The sequence below is a fragment of the Alternaria incomplexa genome, assembly GCF_024043165.1.
Source record: "Alternaria incomplexa strain BMP 0042 chromosome Unknown scaffold_1, whole genome shotgun sequence".
NCBI lineage: Eukaryota > Fungi > Ascomycota > Dothideomycetes > Pleosporales > Pleosporaceae > Alternaria > Alternaria incomplexa.
This window is the reverse complement of record NW_026249850.1, coordinates 2,646,233-2,665,837: the sequence shown is the minus strand read 5'-3', so window position 1 is coordinate 2,665,837 and position 19,605 is coordinate 2,646,233. Positions and strand designations below refer to the sequence as shown.

General features: G+C 51.6%; 7 protein-coding genes across 7 annotated transcripts; 1 reads left to right on the top strand and 6 right to left on the bottom strand.

The window, feature by feature from the left end:
* Window positions 1–152: 152 nt before the first annotated feature.
* J4E90_000947 (uncharacterized protein) lies at window positions 153–1,301 on the bottom strand (the record flags this gene model as incomplete). Its single annotated transcript, XM_051430540.1, has 4 exons — window positions 153–345; window positions 401–728; window positions 786–964; window positions 1,048–1,301. 4 exons carry the CDS (start codon window positions 1,299–1,301, stop codon window positions 153–155), a joined length of 954 nt encoding a protein of 317 aa, XP_051296027.1.
* Window positions 1,302–2,388: 1,087 nt separating this feature from the next.
* Window positions 2,389–2,713, bottom strand: J4E90_000946 (uncharacterized protein; the record flags this gene model as incomplete). Its single annotated transcript, XM_051430539.1, has 2 exons — window positions 2,389–2,424; window positions 2,471–2,713. 2 exons carry the CDS (start codon window positions 2,711–2,713, stop codon window positions 2,389–2,391), a joined length of 279 nt encoding a protein of 92 aa, XP_051296026.1.
* A 3,726-nt stretch (window positions 2,714–6,439) lies between these two features.
* J4E90_000945 (uncharacterized protein) lies at window positions 6,440–9,226 on the bottom strand (the record flags this gene model as incomplete). Its single annotated transcript, XM_051430538.1, has 3 exons — window positions 6,440–6,619; window positions 6,675–8,388; window positions 8,439–9,226. 3 exons carry the CDS (start codon window positions 9,224–9,226, stop codon window positions 6,440–6,442), a joined length of 2,682 nt encoding a protein of 893 aa, XP_051296025.1.
* A 425-nt stretch (window positions 9,227–9,651) lies between these two features.
* On the bottom strand, window positions 9,652–10,627 carry J4E90_000944 (uncharacterized protein; the record flags this gene model as incomplete). Its single annotated transcript, XM_051430537.1, has 3 exons — window positions 9,652–9,952; window positions 10,004–10,406; window positions 10,456–10,627. 3 exons carry the CDS (start codon window positions 10,625–10,627, stop codon window positions 9,652–9,654), a joined length of 876 nt encoding a protein of 291 aa, XP_051296024.1.
* A 287-nt stretch (window positions 10,628–10,914) lies between these two features.
* Window positions 10,915–12,689, bottom strand: J4E90_000943 (uncharacterized protein; the record flags this gene model as incomplete). The annotated part of the gene is made up of 2 exons (XM_051430536.1): window positions 10,915–11,503; window positions 12,430–12,689. The coding sequence occupies 2 exons, from the start codon at window positions 12,687–12,689 to the stop codon at window positions 10,915–10,917; spliced, it is 849 nt and encodes a 282-aa protein (XP_051296023.1).
* A 961-nt stretch (window positions 12,690–13,650) lies between these two features.
* Window positions 13,651–15,355, bottom strand: J4E90_000942 (uncharacterized protein; the record flags this gene model as incomplete). The annotated part of the gene is made up of 5 exons (XM_051430535.1): window positions 13,651–13,907; window positions 13,960–14,327; window positions 14,376–14,636; window positions 14,690–15,056; window positions 15,109–15,355. The coding sequence occupies 5 exons, from the start codon at window positions 15,353–15,355 to the stop codon at window positions 13,651–13,653; spliced, it is 1,500 nt and encodes a 499-aa protein (XP_051296022.1).
* A 912-nt stretch (window positions 15,356–16,267) lies between these two features.
* Window positions 16,268–17,756, top strand: J4E90_000941 (uncharacterized protein; the record flags this gene model as incomplete). Its single annotated transcript, XM_051430534.1, has 4 exons — window positions 16,268–16,549; window positions 16,609–17,031; window positions 17,079–17,494; window positions 17,552–17,756. 4 exons carry the CDS (start codon window positions 16,268–16,270, stop codon window positions 17,754–17,756), a joined length of 1,326 nt encoding a protein of 441 aa, XP_051296021.1.
* Window positions 17,757–19,605: the final 1,849 nt, after the last annotated feature.

Sequence of the window (19,605 nt, the reverse complement as noted above, 5' to 3'; positions counted from 1 at the left end):
TCTCGGATAAGATGTTGGAAGAATTACTCATCGGGGTTGAGCTCCGCAGCCTGATGTCTACAGCCTTGTGCATCACGGAATACTGCTGGCGGGCGAAAGTCATAGGGGAAAGATGAGATGCCTCTCTTCTGATAGCAGTCGTAAGCCTCTAGCTACTCGGCCGGCTTCGCCTGTCCGTTCGCCATACTCGGCTTCGGATTTCCCTCAAAGCTCTTGGCATGTTTCCAGCCCTGTTCCAAAGAACTCGCAAAGAGCCGTGTAGTGCCCCAGACATCGAATTGCACTGCGATACCACGCATACCAGTTTGGATAGCCATGGGTATCTGATCCAGTCCCATCACACCACTAAAGCACCCGTCAGCCGTCTGGTCCAACATGAAGTAACATGCGATATACGTACCCAAAGATAGGCAGATCATACTTGGCAGCCGCAGCATTGAACGTCCCCATGGCTTCGAAAAATTTCGGATCGGGATTTCCGTTCATGAATGAATGGATGTCCATGCCAGCGTCAATCATGTAGTCGCCAGGACCAAACATGAGACCAGAGATGCCTTCAACGGCGGCAATTTCCTCGCAGGCCTCAAGGCCCTTCAGAGATTCGATCTGGGGGATGAGGCAGACGTGGTTGTTGGCGGTTTGAACGTTGTAGGGGTCGTTAGGGTAGAGCGATGACGTCAAGCCTGGTGTGAATGTCCAGGGGCTGAATGAACGATGGCCTTTGCCGCCTGGAAAGACATATTGTGTCAGAATAGGTGGTGATGGTAAAGATATGGGGGACATACCGCCAAAGTACATTTCCTTAATGAAGTCGCGGACTTCTTGCGCACTCTCCACATGGGGGATGACGATGCCGGCGCATCCTGCGTCGAGGGCGGTAGTGAGACTCAGCTCATCATGCTTGGGTACGCGGCAGATGACCATTGATTTACCCTCGGAATGATGCTGAGCGGCGTGAATGCAACTTTATCGTGAAGGTCAGCTTTGGTTTCTTATACACATTCAAGTTCTCAAAATCTTGTCGCAATTGGATCGAAGAAAACTTACTCGTGCAACGTCAACCGGTTGTACATGCCGTGCTCAACATCCATCCAGATGAAATCCGGCTTAGTGGAGGCAATCAACTTGGTCACGAAGGTGCTTGGGATACCTTGCGCGATGCCCATGAGGGTCTTGCTCGCATCTGCCTGGGCGTCTTTGAGGGCTTGTTTGAGGTTTGCAGGTTGCGTGAGCATAGCGGCACGGTAGGGTGCTTTGGCGTGGAGCTCGGGCTGCTCGCTGTACGGCTTGAAGTCCGCCATCTTGGATGATGCTTCAACGTTGTGGATATGGGAGGTATTGGAAGTGCAGTAAGATTGTGATAAGACTTCAGAATGTTGTTGCTCGTGCGTTCTGGTTCAATTGCTGACTTTGATGTGCAAAGAATACTCAGTCTTTATACCTGCTGAGTATATCTCCACATCTTATCATGCGTGAGTAAGCGGTAGTACCGTGTAGTCGCACCCGCATGTTTCGGAGCGGCCATGACTGCTGCCTTGATAGGGCGAAAAGTCGTCCGGTCTAGATACACAACTGGGCAACGTCGAGGATGACGGTGGCCTCGCCTGGTTAGCGCTTATTACCGAAGACTTCTTGCGCTGACGATGCTATGCGTTAACACAGTGCTAATCCCGCTCCATCATAAGATTGTCGTGAGATGCGCGCTACGGAAAGACCGACGACCTTTCGCACTAGCCTGCACAGGTGCGTACTGCGCAGCGTGTCAACATTGCACGTCTGAACGGATCATAGAGGTTTCGACGAACAATAATGGTCTTCTTTCTTGATGAGTGATTTTGGTTTCTTCATTACTATCGTAAGTGCTGACGCCGAGCAATTGTGGACAGTTGCAATCTACCGTGCTGCATGGAAGCGATCATGCAGGTGTTGTGTAACACATGCAATTCGGCCGAATGATGTCCCGAAACGCAGTGACATAAGTGAACAATCTGCTTTGTATACTACAGAGTGTCCGATAATCGTACTCAAGTAGGATTAGACCATGGTGTATGGGGCTTTCACGTAGTATCATGACACGCAGCCTTGCGTTACCCAACGGTGATAACAGTTAACTCCGAACATCCATCAAACAGGGTATCGAACTTCCGGCCGTGACGCTCTCGTCTCATCTGAACAATTTTTTTGAAAGGTTATAAGAACATTCCAGGTCTTAACGCCGAAGGTAACCTTGGAATGTAAAATGGCCTCTGACCCGGTCCCACCCGGGCGGTGTAGACGTGTGCGAATGGATAAAGTATCCACAGAAAGGTGTCGTAGAACATTAAATGTAGTGCCGATAAACTCATCTTAACGTTGTGGTATTCGAATAGACTGGCGAGGGATGTACGACTATCGATGGGTGGGCGCATTGACACTCTGGCGACGCTGGCCGAGCAATATATGTGCTTGAATACAAGCTCGGGGATTGAACTGATATCTCTCTTGTCGCTTGCTTGATAGCACCCTTTTCCGCGTCGTCAATCTCTACACTCTTCTTCTCCATCTCTTCTGGTGCCATGAGGCCAGTGTTCTTCTTTTGCTTCATACGCTTTGGTATGTCCAAGATGAGAGACGTAACGACAATGAGGGCTAGCAGGCCTGCTACACCACCGACAGCGATGATGGCGACGACACTGGTGGAAAGACCGCCGAGTTTACCTGACGGTCCTGACATTGCGATCGAAAGATGGTGGTTGGCGTTGGCTGAGATGTGGTTGACCGATGCTGTAGAGGGCGGTGACAATGATTGGAAGAGGTTTGTATGGATGTACGTCAACGTGTTATGCCGTTCAGCTAATTGCGATAGACTAAAACGAGTGTGAGCGTATTTGTAGCGCCTGGAGGATGCAGTTACACCTCAACACCATCGCGGCGCATCAGTCTCCTTATACAAACCATCACACCACCTTGTCATCTATTTCCCCAAGCAAAGAAGCGAGCAAAGTTTCCCATGTCGAGCCATTCTAGCCTTCCAAAAATCCACATTGTGCTGAAACTTCAGCTGGTGGCTTGTTCATCGAACAAATGCAGCAACGCTACAACTTTCCCGAGGCCAGCAACGCAAGCCACGAGACTTGGCATCATGGGCCTGGTGTTTTGTCTAGTCAGCGGATGAGCTTCCGTGCGAGTGAGAATAGTCGAATATCCCAAGCGGCACTCTTCGCTGCGTGGGCTGATTTGCTCAGGGGTGCTAGGGCTGAACGCTAACGCGATGAGGTGTTTTGGGCTTGATGGCTGTATCGAATTCAGAGCGCTTTCATTTTCACCGGATGAGTTGCGCTCGAAGCGAGAGATGTGTTGTGCAGCGCATCGGCTAGCGGCACCTCAGACCGGTACCTGGCGAGATCCTTCATGTTTTCTTTTATAAAAGCTCTTTTGGTCAATCTAGAAGTTCCATGGCGTCCTGTGGTGGCGTGCTGGCCAGCGCAGCGCTCAGGTATGTGTAGAACAAGGACTCGAACTCATATGCAAGCGATGACAGAACAGCAGGACTGACCAGTGCGTTGTTTTGTCCACGCGCCGATGTTGTTATGAGAAGTTTGTCGGCGCGGCCGAGATGCCGCTGAAGGATTGATGAGTGACAGCTAGCAGCCACTTAGCGTCGTTAGCGCCTACCTGACTCCACGTTTTTCGGTTGCAGCCGCGGCAGTGTTCAGCTGGGACATGGGCTTCGCTTCACACAGTCACAACGTGGAAGAACGTGGAGATTTGCACCATCATTACTCGCACGTTGACCCTGCTACCAGATCTACGGGCTCCCGGTACTTTTGAGGTTGCTGCTTTCCTCGCCAGGAAAGCGAGCTCGAGCCCATGAGACAGACTTTCGGCTTCACACAGCAAGAGATTGCGCCGACAGAGGTTCATACTACTGACATACTATCGCGAAGCCGCTGTCGCACACCAGTACGCGACACACAACATGCGCCGCCAAACGTTCGGATGCTACTCGATCGTCGATCGTTGGTATCGTTCTCGGAGCTGGCACCCGCGCCTTGCGATTTAACGAAGCGTCATTGTAGTCAGCTTCTCGGCATGTAAGCGATGGGCATACCTCCTCCAGGCCTAGAATCGTGGGATTCTTTTGAAGGATGCCACTGTACGGTGTAAGCCATGCAAGAGACAGGAAACATGTAGCCGTCTTTTGCCAGTTATTGCTCAGGACCGCCACGCATTTCTTTTCCCACCTGGCTAGGCTTTTTCTACCCCGCAATCTCGCCAGCTTCTGCTTACTCCCCAGATGGAGACAGGTAATAATAGTTAAGGATGGCCATGACTGCAGGTCCGACATTCTTTATTGAGTACAACCAAGCCCAGCTGCGAACATGTCCTGGTAGAAGCGAAATTTTTAATTGCCGAGCTAGGGGCAACAACATGACTGTCTGCTCTAACTCTTTTGGAGAGTTCTTTCAATGCGATATTGACAAAATTGAAGGTGTATCAGTCCTGCGGACGCCTCTTCATACCTTGTTGAATCGTGGAGGGGCTACTTCCGCTCAGATCGAGAACTTGAGCCCAGAGAAAGTTGTGAGCAAAGAGGGAAGACGAGTCTTTTGTTTTGGCCTGTTCTGGCAGCTCATGACCCAAATCACGAATTGAAGCAAAAGTTTTGAGTCCGTATCTAACAATCCAGTGGCACACGACTGTCAACTCAATATTGTAGCGACCTTTGATCTCAAGTTATTGACACGCCTAGGGAATATTATGGAAAGATGTGTCCGGCTCCATGCTCAGTAAGGTGTTCAATTTAGGGAATGAGCCAGCCTGTTCAAAGTTGTAGGACGCTTAGATATGCGACTGTGATTTTGGACGTTTGAACAGGGATAACACAGCCCAAGCCTCTGGATCATACGCCAGCGTATCTCGCGTTTTAGTAAAGCTCGTCAGCCCAATTAGAGCACACCAGGCAAAAAAATGAGGAACGGCTCTCTTCAAAGAAAGTGCCTGTGTTCCCTCAATCGAAGAAGCGGCAGGATCCACCATTCATCTAAACTGCTTATGTTTTGAGAGACCGCACATGACGTGTTGGTAAAGAGGTTTTGACTTTCTTCGAGATATGAAGTGAGAAGTGTTGAAGTTTTGTATCGCGCAAAGAGTCATACATATGTTTGAACACTTTTCCGGTTCCGAAGCACACATGTCGGGTATGACGATAGTTTTTGGAGGGTTGCGGGACAACAGGAGAACCATAAGGTCAGTCTCATCATCTTTGAGAGAAGAAGCGCCATGCTATCTCTTATGGCTTTTTAGAAAAAAGATTCCCGAGGAAGCAGACATCCAGCGAACCTCATCAGTTTCTGGATACCCATAGACGACGAGGATGATGGTATAAGTTGGGTATCGAGCAGGCAGACGACTTATATATCACTCACACCACACTCTATTCCTCTTCGGATATAGTTCAAGATCGTCCTTCGGAAATAGCTGCCAGCTTTGACATGAATCATGAAACCTTGCGAAGACCGCGACAGGCAACAAAGACCATAGATTCGAAAGCCAGGTGTTTTGACATTTGCATCAAAATTTGCATCGGTCTTCTGAGAACATGCCGAGGCATCCATAAATCGGAGGAGGTATTTTGATTCGCTTTTGAGCAACGGTAGGCGATGGGAGATAACAGATGAAGTGTATCTGGAATTCGACGTTTTGCACCACGAAAGAGACGGAGACAGGGCGGACATGAGTACTTGCTTCCGATCTTTGAACACGACAGTCCACGAAATCCATCACTTTGTCGCATGGATTTTTGATGCTTGAACACTGTCAAGAACGACGAGACAGTCGGTCGTCATGAGCCAAGTTTACTGTACATTTCATTGCCGCCCAAGTACAAGCCAGAGAGACCCAGATTGATACATTGGTAGGATTGAAGATCTTTGAGAGGATCGTACAGCTACTCATGTTCGACTTTCTGAAACAAGGGAAGAGGGACATGCATGCGTGATATGTGGCTTTTTGTGAGGCGCGCACAGAAGAACTGACCGACGCCTAGGCCGCCTTTTGGAATATTGAGCGCGTGGATGAGAAGCCATCATGCAGAAAACGAATATATTTTGGAAAGAACAGGATATTTCGCCGACATGTGAAGGTCTGCATGCCTTTTGTTCATGAAGATGGCGAAATAAGGTAATTGAAGCAGAAGAGCACAAATAATAGATTTATATAGACGTGGACAGAGTCGGGCTAGCACAAGCACGTGAAAAGATGGCCCAACAAACAGTCTCTTAGCTAGCGGTCATCAAGACGCTCACCAAACAGAGATAAATATGACACCCATATGAAAAAGCCGAGGCCCGGCACTAAATATGAGATATATCCTTGACCCAATAAGTTATGCAGCCAGTCTTCTGCTACGCCCAAACACCGCGGAAATGCAACTCTGCTGTACATATACACACATATCTTAGCCGAGCCTGTCGCTCGCGCGGTTCAATATATCAGCCGTCTTCTTGATGGCTTTGGATGCGGTATCCCAGTCTTTTTTCTCGATTGCTTCGCGTGCAAAAGGGAAGACACTGGCTTCGAGGCCATTGTTGAGGTCCGGGGCGAAGACGACGTGTTTGTATTGGTCGCGGTTGGGAAGCTGTTCATGAATTAGTCAATGATGATCTCACATATCGGTGAGGCGAGGAACTTACACCATGCGGCCCCTTGTCGTCCTTTCCCCTCGCAAGATCAAGCAAGTCTGTTTCGAAACCCGCGATCCTGCCATTGTGGCCTACCCTCTGTATTGTGACACCACTACTTTCGAAGCCGCCAGTGGCATAGACTTGGTTATACCAACTTTGTTCCCACCGACCGAACGTCTCTGCTTTCTTCTTGAACATGCTCAGACTGTCGACCAGAGGTTGGAACATCTCAATGTCGTACTCGCCACCACCGCTCTTCTTCTCGGTCCAGTCCAACAACTGCTGGCCTTCTTCCTGCAGAGCGCGGGCGTAGTCATCAATCTTCATAGGAATGATGGGCTCTTGAGCAAGCTCGAGGATGAGAAGAACCCAGAGCTGGGCGAGCACGGCGTGGTAAGCGAAACCGGGGTCAATGTATTTGCGCATCCAAGAGAGAGTCTCGTAGCAGCTGCGCGCAATGGGGTTTGATTGACCCTCTTTGCTGGTGAAGCCGAAGTCGAGTGAGGAGGTACCAGCGATGGATTGGAAAGCAACGTAGTCGCTTCCAGCAGCTAGATTACCAATTTTGGAGTCCGAGGTCTCCCACAGCTCCTTCATAGTCTTATTCTCCCGGGGGTCGGAAAGTCGGTCGAGCACGCGCGTCCAGGCGTGTTGGAAGATCGGAGAGCCTTTGGCCCACAGCTTGTCACCCGTTACACCGACGTCGACATTCAGGTAGGCGATGGCGCTATCTCGGAGGGCTTGTACGTTGGCTTCAACATGCTCGGTAGAGCCGATTCTGTTGTATTCCCCAGCGTCCCAGGACGCAAATTCGATTGTGCGGAGCGGTCGCCATCCTTGAGAGCGCAACTCTCCAAGTACACGTACAACTTCGAGCATGACAGCCGTGCCAGAGCCAGGGTCTGCTGCACCGAAACACCAGGAATCGCGGTGGTTGCCGATTATGATCTTGCTAGCCGGATCTTCGCTGCCCTTGAGAGACCCGAAAACGTTAGTGATCCGCTGTTGTTCGACCTCATCCTGGTCGTTTTGCAGAAACACCTTTGGCGAAGTCTTTGGATGACCAGAATACCAGTGCTCGCCAACTTCCGGTACACCACCAATCCATTCATCTGGCAATTGCTCGCCTGAGCCTTTGAGCGACTTGAGCAGCTTCTGCGCATCCTTCCACGAGAGCGGTAGACTTGGGATTTTTGGCAAGGCCGGGTTCTTGTCTCGGGGCATGCGCTCCACCTTCTTGAAGCTCGGCAGTCCAGGCGTGAGCACATCTCCCATAATCATGTTTGTCTGTGCGACGGATCCTCGCTGCACACTGTCTCCAGGCCGCCACTTGCCATCTGGCCAGGGGTTCCCCTTCTTGAAGCCGTCATCTGCTGGATCTGAATATACCAAGACACCCACAACCCCAGCATCTTGCGCAGCCCTGATCTTCATTGATAGATCTGGCTGTGTTCCGTAATATCGGCAGAGCGCAATCGCACCTTGTACGTCCACCCCGCTATCCCATAATCGCTTGAAGTCTTTCTTGTCGCAGTAGTTGACGTATATCAAAGGCCCGGTGGCGTTTCCCGTCGCAGATAGGCCATGATAGGCGGGCGTTTGCGCTTTGGCAGGATTGAAGACGGACGGCTCTTCGAGTTTGGCCTCCCACTTCTTATCCTGTGGCTCGACGATGGCGACCCTCCGTCCGCCCTTCTTCGCGTAGTTCATGTATACGTAGTACCTGCACTAGTTAGCGTGATCCTTTGTGACGTCTCACAATGTGTAACGTACTCGTCGTGGGTATATGTGTCCATGTGCGCATCCTTGAACTTGCCCTCGATCCACTGCCCCAGCACATAACTCCCCTCGGTGCCCCCGATGTGGTCGTAGCTTGTAATGTATTCCAGATTCTTCTCAATCCGCCAGCTCTCGACGCTCTCCATAGCCGTCGAACGCACCCACTCGGGGTTGAATGGCGTGCCGAATCCTCCGCCCATGGGCACCACCTCGCTGACGACCAGCAGGTATACCAGGACGATGATCAGTATGAGACCGAACAATCGCGCGATAATCGACCATCCCGGCTTGTATTCTTCTGGTATCGTCGGTATGTGGTCCGTCATGGCGCTGAAGTTGGGACGCCAGCTGGGCCAGGGTATTCGCGGCATATTCCAACTCGATAGGGAATGTCTGATGCTGTAGAAGCGTTTCGAGAACCTGCCTCTTGATCGATTCCGCCTCGAGCGCCCCTCCTCAGCAGACTCTGGATCTAGAATGTCCATCTCCTCCATGGTCTGGCGCAGGTCCTCGTCCTGGCTCTCTCGCACCGGACTCCCGAGATCCGAGTCGCCATCGTCGTCGACCGACTGTACCGAGGGGGCCTGGTAGTATCCATTGCGCCTGCGCGGGTCGGCTTGTATGCGCACATCCGGGCTCAGGAGGCCTTGCCGCTCGGCATCGTCGCTGGTCTCGTTGGGTCCGAGGCGCGCAGGGGCGTTGCGCGAGGAAGTTGCCTCGTCGTATGTGGGGATGGGTGGCGGAGATGGCTCGCGGACGTAGCCATGTTTCTCGTCGCTCATGGCGAGCTAAAACCACGTGAGGGTGTCGTCGTCCACGTGGTGCGCGGTGTCGTGGTAAGGGATGCTCGCTCGCCCGCGGCGAATAGTCCGCAGGAAGCGAATGCTGCGTACGCGTATGCTTTGAATGGTAATTGGGTGGATGGGCTATCGATTGGGCATGTACATGGTGGACGGGTATAAGGAACGACGACAACTATATCAATACAGGCAAGAAGAAGGCGGACGAGGGGCTGCGTCTTGTCGGATGCAGGTGGCTGATGTGCATCCAGCATCTGGGGATGGCGGAGCGGAACATGGGTGCCGAGACCCTGTCCAAGATCTTGGTAGTTGAAACCATAGCTGACCATCTTTGCGACTCCATCACCACGGCATGTGTTTGAGCTTGCAAGGAAGTTTGTCAATTGTCGCACGAGGCATACACTTTTCTACATGCCGCGCCCTCCGGTCACTTTGATCGTCTCTCCGTTTACATAGCTGAACAGCGGACTCGCAACCGCCAACACGGCACTCGCGGCCTCGGTCGCCGTGCCTGGTCTCCTCAAGGGAATGTCCATGTGCTCCTGGCCCTGCCCTGCGCCTGCCTTTTGCGCCTGCGGTATCCCCAGCGCTACCTTCTCGCCGTCGGGCGTGGTAATGAATGCGCCAGCCTCCTTCGCCGCCGTCAACCGTGTCTGGATGTGTCCAAAGGCTACTGTGTTGGAGCGCACGCCGAATTGAGGGCCCCATCTGAAGATACGTTAGAGGGAAATACATTCGAGGGAGAGGGGGGAGACGTACTCTTTCGCAATGGTCTTGGTCATGCCGGTTACACCCGCCTTCGCCAGCGCGTAGTTGATTTGTCCAGCATTGCCGTTCACACCACTTGTGCTGGAAATGTTGATGATATTCCTCGGCTCGCCGTCCTTGACTCTGAAGTATGGCGCCGCAGCCCTCACAATCTTGAAAGGCGCTGTCGCGTGCAGGTCGACAATCGTGTGCCATTGCTTGTCCGTCATCTTGTGTATGACGCCATCCCATGTGTAGCCGGCATTGTTCACGATGATGTGGATCTTGCCGCCTCCGAACTCAGCAGCCTTTGCAATAAGCGTCTTGATGTAGGCGTCGTCGAGCACATCGCCTGCGACAGCCAGGGCGCTGCCACCAGACTCGTTGATCTCCGCAGCTACCGATTCTGCCTTCTCTACACTATCATCAGCCCGTGTTTGCATGCAGCGACTGCATTGACTTACTGGCATCTACATCGGCAACTACGACCTTCGCTCCTTCCTTCGCAAACAGCTTCGCAGCCTCGGCGCCGATTCCCTGACCTGAACCAGTGATAATGGCGGTTTGGCCAGCCAACATACCCTTGGGGTAGTTGAGATGGCCTGCAATCTGATCGATGCGCTTGGAGGAAGACATTATACTCAAAATATTGCGTTCACTTGGAAAATAAACCAGGGATTTTAATCTTCTAGCTGAGAAGACACCTCAAGGTTTATGGGCGCTCCTTCGTGAAATGCGGAGTAACTCAACCGCAACGGCCGACATCATCACTGACCATGCCGAGGTTCATGCCGTTAGCGCGTTTTGCCAGACGCGCCTTCCTAGGCATCTAGGTTCGGCTGACTCGACTCAAGACACCACACCAAACAACATGTCACGAAGAAGCATCGACTGCTGGAGAGGTCAAGTATCATTTGATTGGCCTAAGGCTTCCTGCTGTTCTCCAGCCGCACATATGCTTGCTCAATTTCCTCCGAATAGTCCTGCTCAACAGCCTTCCTCTGGACCAACTGCTTCAAGCTGACCTTGAGCGGCTTCTCTTTCTTCGCAATCATAACCGTTTCCCTAGGAATTCTGATCTCATTCAGATCAGCCTTATTGGTGGCAGCAACCACGCCATCATAAAGCTCATCAAGTAGCTGCACCTCGCTCTTTCCGTCCAGCACACCTTCCTTTGCCTGAACGATAACATACGGCGCAGGCCGGGCTTCCCCACCTACCAGCACATTCTGTACGTCTGGGTGTTGCAGAATACGTCTTTCAATATCCTGCGCATGGAACTTTGCCAGCCAACTCAGCTTCGTCAAGTCGTCTTTGCGGGCAGAAAACGCCCACCGCGTGCGGCCATCGGAGTCCTTGATGGGCCTGTAGAGCTCCTTCGTTTCGATCCGCTCCAGGAAACGATGTGCTGTGTTCCAGAAGCTTGTTTGAAAAGGATTAGTACGCCCATCTCCAACCTGCTCCAATATGAGTTCGTGGAGATCGTCCGAGCCTGCGTCCAAAGGCACCATCCTATGACCATTTTCTGGAACAAAGTCATGGGTATACCAGAGCTTTCTATCGACTGGTCGAAGGCCAATCTGATCTCCATTTTCCGTGGAGCCAATCATCGGGCTCAATCTTGTATGCTGACAAAGGTCGTCTCCAATCGCTCGATCCAAGGGTGCACCAGTATACACAATGAAGTCCAGTGACTTCAGCATTTGTCGAGTTTCTGGGTCCGCGTAGAGGCTGTTAATAGTGAATGGGGGGCATCTAATGCCTTCAATTCTGTTCATCAAAATGATCTTCTTGAACAGGTTGGGAGTCAGGGAAACTTCGTCCCGGGGCATCATGACGCAGGGACTGTCCAGGAAAAGCGGGCTCAAAACCATCGCATGTAAGCCGGCTATCCATTGCGGTGGACATGGATTGAGAGACGTCTTCCCGATCCAGCTTTCGTACTCAATGCCGCGGGGCCAGTGTCTTCGACTCAGTATGGGCATATTCCCTAATCCGCTCCACATGCCATTTGTGTGAAAAATAGGCTTGGGTTCGCCTAAAGAGAAGTGAGCTTGTGAGATAACAGATCGTTTCAGACAGATTACCAGTAGTGCCTGATGTATGGATGATGACGATTTCATCCCATTTGGCCTCTCCAAACGTTTTGTCATATGGATACCGTTTTTGCCCTTCATTGTCAAGCATCCATTCAAGCGACGGCAAAGCACATAGCTTCAAGCCTGACTCTATGTCGACCAACGGCCCTGCGGCATCGTCTTCTGGATAGAGCCATACTTTGCAACTACTTGCTGCAATCAAGCCCGCAAGCCCCTCTTTGGTCACCCGTCCATCGGGAATTAGCAAATACGGAGGCTGTTAGCCGTGAGGTCACACCGAACGACTTGACACTTACTTTCCGTCCATGCTTTACAACAGATGGTATCAAGATGGCATACCGTGGATCGTTGGGCCCGAAATAAGCAACCGTCTCGCAATCCACTGCTTTACCAAGCCGCTCGTCAAACCAGAAAGCCATCTTATCGATGGCACTTGCGTATTGCTTCCATGTAATCGTTTTGTAACCCCTGTGTAACCAGTCATCCGGCGCGTAACGCATGTACATGTTGTTCGGTATCCATTGCGCTTTCTCCTCGATGGCGTGCACGAAGAGTTGACCCTGGGGGTACTCTAACTTGTTCTCTGCTGTGATAGTCATCTTGGAATGTGAAACTGAGGGCTTGACAAACAAAGGGACGTAGCAAGGCTGCTGTGATAGCCAATGAAAGTTGTCCTCTATTGCTCGCCCGATACTGTCTTTATGTACACTTGTTTTTTAATCGTGTCGGCCAGGTATACATGAATTCTCCCGCTGTACGCACGTAAGGAAGCCGCCAGTCTGGCTCGGTCAACTATCTGATACACGTCCAAACAATCGCATACTTCATCGATCGGCCCGTTGCCAACAAAGCTCCATGTCTTTCCCCATTCGGCTAGTGCTTAGCTCATCAGCAACACGCGTCTTAGCATACAACCTTAAGTGCCGGCCTGAAGCTTGTATTCAATTGGATTTAGTTGCGAAGGTCATGCCGCCCCGCTAGGATATCGAATGTGAACAATGGGCCTAGGAGTCAAGCTCCTTGACGCGCGACTCATACACTAACGTGTCTGGGTGTAAGGCGGATTTAACGAAGAGACTGAATCCATCAAAACAATATGAAAGCAATTTTAGCCAATGCAGTGGGTAGTTCTAGTGACGGCGATCCGAAGGGCGACTCGCAGCTCACCAATACATTTCTCTCTTTCACATGCCGCACTATGTGTGGCCACGATCCATGCCTCAATTTATGCGAAGGTTTTTAGATAAAAGCTTGTCATGTCTTAGCGACTGATTAGTTATTTGTCGCAGAGGAAAAAGACTAATCTCCAGCCTCTGCGGCGAGATAGTATACACACTCCGACATTATTGTTTTCTAATCATATCTGCAGCAAAGCATCACCCAGAGTATTGCTATCCTATATGCCAGAAATCAACTATGCATATTTAGTTGCCATGTCACACAGCTGGTGCATGTCAGGTGGCAATGTCGAACCCGGCTCTGGCATTGTATTGGCTTTATACTACAGGGGCATAGAGAATTCCATTCCATCTCATCGAGGAATCGTTCATCAAACAGGCCTTAGACCTTGGTCTCCACGCTCACATTACCGATCTTCTTCTCTTCGCGGTACTGCTCTTCCGCAATCACATCAGCGGGGATGCGATCTGGCGTCTGGTTCACCAGTAACAGCATCGGACCTAGCGCAAGTGCCATCAAGCCAAAAGTGACGCAGAAGCCGATGAGAGGGGATGTCTTGATTTGGGTGTTCATTCCGTAGGAGATGGCTTGTCCGATGGCCTCAAGACAGCGGAAAGCTGCACCATTACGCACGTTTGCTGTATATCATCAGCGATGAATCAAGAAGACTTGCCGAATTAGGAGACATACCTTGAGCGTCTGTTGCGAAAGAAGAGAGTAGCCAGTACATGTAAGATTGCGACAGAGGACCAGTCGTCTGCACAAAGAAGTATGGCAAAAAAGAACGCGCATACAGCGAGTCATCCCAGTCGATCTTGCCTGGGTCATTACTGTTGAATCCGACTTGCATGACGATTGACCAGATGTAGACACCAAGGTTGAGAAGCACGACGGTAAAGAGACCGATTTGTGCACGACGACGTTGGCTGACACCCTTGAGATCGAGGATGAATCCGAGACCAAAACAACCGACAATACAGAAGAAGGGCGAGATGAGGGAGGAGAGAGCGCGGGCGCGGACGCTAAAGTAGGTTCCAAGATAGGTCGACCATGTCCCACTAATAACTGATTAGCTGCCGCCCCTTTATGATCGTGTGTTGACTGACCTGTAGAAGAACGACCATATGGCCCAAAATGCGGAAAGCAAGATAAGCTTCGACGTCATCGTGATCTTAATCTGCTTGAACTCCATAATGGTGCCGATCTTTTCAGAGACGAGGATACGCGTTCCGTCTGAGCGTACAACTCGTTCAAGAGGTGAGATGAGGAAGGCGAATGGCAAGGCCATACATTCAATGATCAAAAAGGCGACGTAGGTATCTGGCGTGACTCCGCCGACGACTCCCTTCTCGTGGTTCTTGGACAGACTGGGACACAAATTTTAGCTGCTGCGAAGTGGGCTTCAGTCTACAAAACTCACTTGATAGCACCGCCGACAAGCTGTCCTAAGTTTCTGGCAACGATCCAAAGTGCCAGGTACTTGCCACGAGATCCAGCCGGCGCGAGTGACATTATAGTTCCGGATTCTGCAACATACCAAGTGCCAGTTCCAATTCCTGTGAAGAAGCCGCCCAAGATCAAGTACCATTGGTTTCCGAACTTGGAGTTGCAGTAGTAGGAAGAGCCGCGGATTGGGAACGAGCAGGCGCCGATGACCAAAGCCCATTTCGTTCCGAGCTTGTTGACGATGGGCCCTCCGAGAGCACAACAGACAGCAAGCATGGTGTAGTTGACAGCGGTCGCGATGTTCGAGGTTTGCGGAGTAGCGAGACCACCTCCGCCGAGACCTGCAGACTTATCAATACGATGTACTGTGTTATGAGTTCAAAGAAGGCTTACCAGCAATAGCATCAGCCATTGCAGGACCGCAGAAAGCCTGCACACTGAGTAGCAGCATCTGCGTCAAGCTGTGCTGCCATATCCTTTTCCATTTTGGAACCGTCCTGGCATACTCTTCCATGTTGATTCTCTCGTCGGCGACATCGTATGTTGGAGGAGCGTTGAGCGGGTCGTTGCCCTTTGTACGGAGCGCATCGTCGTCGCCGCCGGCATGTGTGTTGGGAGGAGCAGCGTCGAACTTGGACATCTTGAAATACTCCTACTGGGAAGACCAAAAACGATACGGAGCAGATGCGACTGAGCTTCGAGCTGAGGCGAGATCAAAGGCATCGCACGCGACCTTTATATACACCATGTCCCTCCCGCACACATCTACCTCCTACCGTCTGTCCGCGCGACCAGCATCGGCTTATCTGTGGATCCCGGAACTATGTTACCCCAAGCTGGGGTAAACGAGTCGTTCCCGTCCAGCTGATAGGGACTTGTGGAGTCAATCGCTCCGGTGATAGACCGGTTTCCGAGGGAAAGGGCAGTTTAGATGAGAGTGTAGACTAGGCTGGATATGGAAGTGCGAACAGTTTGGAAAAGTGGAGGTTGGAAACTAACGTGATTACGGGAAAGTAAGCTTGCGCTAGACATGGTTGCGAGGCTTGGATGTCGGGTCGATGCAAAGCGTGAGTCAGCTATTCAGGTGCTCCGCGGGTTGAGGGCGACTTTTATAGAAAAGAGGTTTGTTGATATCGCCCTTTGGCTGCATAGACCCAGTTTCGTTATCGCAATGTCAAGCATGGAAGGTTATGGCCCTGCTTCATGCTCAAACCGGGCAGAATCGGAGAGACCGCCCTTGCTTGACGCATCGCTGACGTCCGCCAGCCTAACCCCGTTTGGAAGGGGTAACAGTCGGGATCGCCAAGCGAGAACGGCCGCGATACTTGGGACGGCAGGCCTCAATTACTCAATCAAAACCTCGCGTGCTCGCATCTGGCGCGTGGAGAATGCGTCGCCATCGTGTCACCGTGCTGGTGGCGTGTGCAGCCTCTAAGGATACTTAACCGGCGGGATTACATCGTGGGTCGGTACTGATAACGACTTCCGGCAGCGCTCCTCCCCATTCCAACACGCGAGCCATTGCAAGCGCGATAGGCTTTGATAGTTCAGCATGGCACCGTCGAGAGAGGCTACGTCTGTCGTTGTTGTCGGAGGTGGTGGGACGATCGGGTCGTCGACAGCCCTACATCTAGTACGCTCAGGATACAACCCATCCAACATCACAGTGCTGGACACGTACCCAATACCATCATCACAATCAGCTGGAAATGACTTGAACAAGATCATGGGGATCCGCCTGCGGAACAAAGTGGACCTGCAGTTGAGCCTGGAGGCGAGACAGATGTGGAAAGAAGATGATCTATTCAAAGAGTATTTTCACAACACCGGACGAGTGAGTATTCCAAGCGTAACCTAGTAAGAAACATTTCTAGAGACTGATGGTATTCTCAGCTTGACTGCGCCCACAGTGAAAAGGGTCTCGCGGACCTGAAGCAAGCTCATCAGGCTCTTCTCGACGCGGGTGCTGGCCTAGAGACGACAACAGAATGGCTAGACTCGGAAGACGAGATCTTGAAGAAGATGCCACTACTAGATCGCGAACAGATCAAAGGTTGGAAAGCTGTCTATAGCGATGACGGCGGCTGGCTTGCTGCAGCAAAGGCCATCGATGGGATTGGTGGCTATTTGCGCGATCAAGGTGTCAAATTCGGCTTCGGTGGAGCAGGGTCATTCAAGCAGCCTCTTCTGGCTGAAGGAGTATGTATCGGTGTTGAAACAGTTGACGGGACGCGGTATTACGCCGACAAGGTGGTTTTGGCAGCCGGTGCATGGAGCCCCGTGCTAGTCGATCTGCAAGAACAGTGTGTCTCGAAGGTATGTCCTTTCAGTTTAGCTACATGATTTCGCATTAACGTCTTCAGGCATGGGTATATGCCCACATTCAACTCTCTCCCAGCGAAGCTGCAGAATACAAAAACGTCCCCGTAGTCTACAACGGTGACGTGGGCTTCTTCTTCGAGCCTGACGAACACGGCGTCATAAAAGTCTGCGACGAATTTCCAGGATTCACACGCTTCAAGCAACATCAGCCTTTTGGGGCATCGGAACCAAAGCGCATCTCGGTACCTAGATCCGCAGCGAAGCATCCCACAGATACCTATCCGGATGCCTCCGAGGCCAGCATCCGCAAGGCTATTGCGACCTTCCTGCCAAAATTCACAGAGAAGGAATTATTCAACAGACATTTGTGTTGGTGTACAGACACGGCGGATGCGGCACTTTTGATGTGCGAACATCCTGAGTGGAAGAACTTCGTGCTTGCTACCGGAGATAGCGGGTGAGTTTCGGCCTCGTTACGAATGTCGCATGGATGAGTTACTGACTTGAAGTGTAGCCACACCTTCAAGCTACTTCCAAACATCGGTAAGCATGTGGTCGAGTTACTCGAAGGTACGCTGGCAGACGACCTCGCGCAAGCATGGAGATGGCGTCCCGGTACTGGTGATGCGCTGAAGTCGAGAAGGGCGGCGCGTGCGAAGGACCTCGCAGACATGCCAGGATGGAATCATGACGGTGAGACGCCTAGATCCAAACTGTAGTGCTCTCGCAAATGGAGATGGATGGCGATGTAGTCTGATTCGGAAGGTGGTATTAATCTGGTGCGCATCCTTCTGCGTATCTCCACACGTGCCTTATCTCCGGAAGGCTTGACTCAGACAAGGCGATAGAGTCATCTTCAACACTCACCTTATCTTCACCAGCTTCTGCCTAATCGTGATGGAATTGAATAAAGGCCCTCGTGGTTCAACTGGCATTCCAAACATCTGCAGTCTTCTAACCAACACCCATCAAGCTCAAGATGGCTACCGAACTCGACGCCGCCTATATTGCTCGTCTTTCCTTACACGATCCTCATAACTTCAGCATTCAGCACGCCCAAACCCTCCATCGTATAAGGCTCCTACAGCAATGGAACATCCTTACTAGCACAAAGGTGCTGGAATTAGGGTGCGGGCAGGGAGACTGTACGACTGTCCTTGCTTGTGCTGTTGGTGAGCAAGGGAGCGTAGTTGCCGTCGATCCAGCAGACTTGGGTTATGGTAGGTCCTTCCGAACTGTTTTTGTTTCTTGCTTTCCTGGCAGGCGTATAGAAGCAGTGAGTTTATGACCCCTCAGGTTCTCCGTATACTCTCGGCCAAGCACAAGATCACATCTCACAAGGACCGCTCGGGAAGCAAATTACGTGGATTCAACAATCCCCTCTGGAATACCTCTCTTCCCTCCCCATACCGTCTTCTATCTCTTCGGCACCCACCAGCAGCGAGAAGGCTTTCGACGCGACAGTGCTCGCCCACTGTCTATGGTACTTCCCGACTCCCTCGCTTGTCCTCTCCACTTTCCGTGCCATCAGACAGCACAGCAAGCGTCTTCTTCTTGCTGAGTGGTCGCTGGTAGCGATACATCCCTCTGCCCAGCCTCATGTACTAGCAGCGCTTACGCAGGCAGCGTTGGAGTGCCGTAAATCCAAGAGCATCTCGAATGTTCGTACCATCTTGGGCCCAAAACGACTCATCGAGCTGGCTTTAGCTGCCGGGTGGCAGCTGGAGAACGAGACCCGCGTGCAGAATGAAGAGGGACTGATGGACGGACAATGGGAAGTTTCTGCTTGTCTCTCCCCTTCTTTTGAGAGAGAAGTAAAGGAGAATGTGAGGGACGAGAGGGAGCGGGGAGTAATTCTTGCATTGCGAGATGCATGTGAGGCAAGCCTAGAAGGAATCCGGGGGGGTAGAAAGGGAGTCAGGGCGATGGACGTCTGGGTTGCTAGCTTTGTCTGATCTAGCGGACTGAGCACATGGTCGAAAGCAAGCCATACCCCATTACCAGTTGCCGTCTAATCTATATGATATTCCCCGTGATACATGTACCTTCAGGCACAAGGTCTAACTTAGAGAATATGTTGAAGGCAGGTGAAGCTAGTGACGACAGACAGATAGAGTCAAAATTTGTAACTGCTGCCAGGACGTACCTATAAGTTACACGCTTGTTCTAGCAGACTCACCGGCCTTGCGAGAATCTCGCATGACAAAATCGAGGTTCTTTCGCTTGATTCGCAGTGTCTGGGATGAAGTATGAGCATGTCAGGATCCCTCGGTGTTGAGACAGCCCTGGAGCGGCTTCCTGCTGCATTCCGGCTAGTCCCGAAGGAGGCTTACAGCGCCTACGTCATCACGAATTGGAGACACCGACGCGACTCCACTAAATCCTCATGCGACCAGCCTCGAGCAGGATTCTTGTGAGCCCGCACCGACAATGCGCCGTTGCATCCATGGATGCTCTGACCTTGTCCATCCGCGCGCAAAGGGCTGGCCTAACCACTGCGCATCGCAACACGCCGTCGAAAACGTCCCAACCATCATCGGACGCTACCTAGGTACCAACGCGGAACCG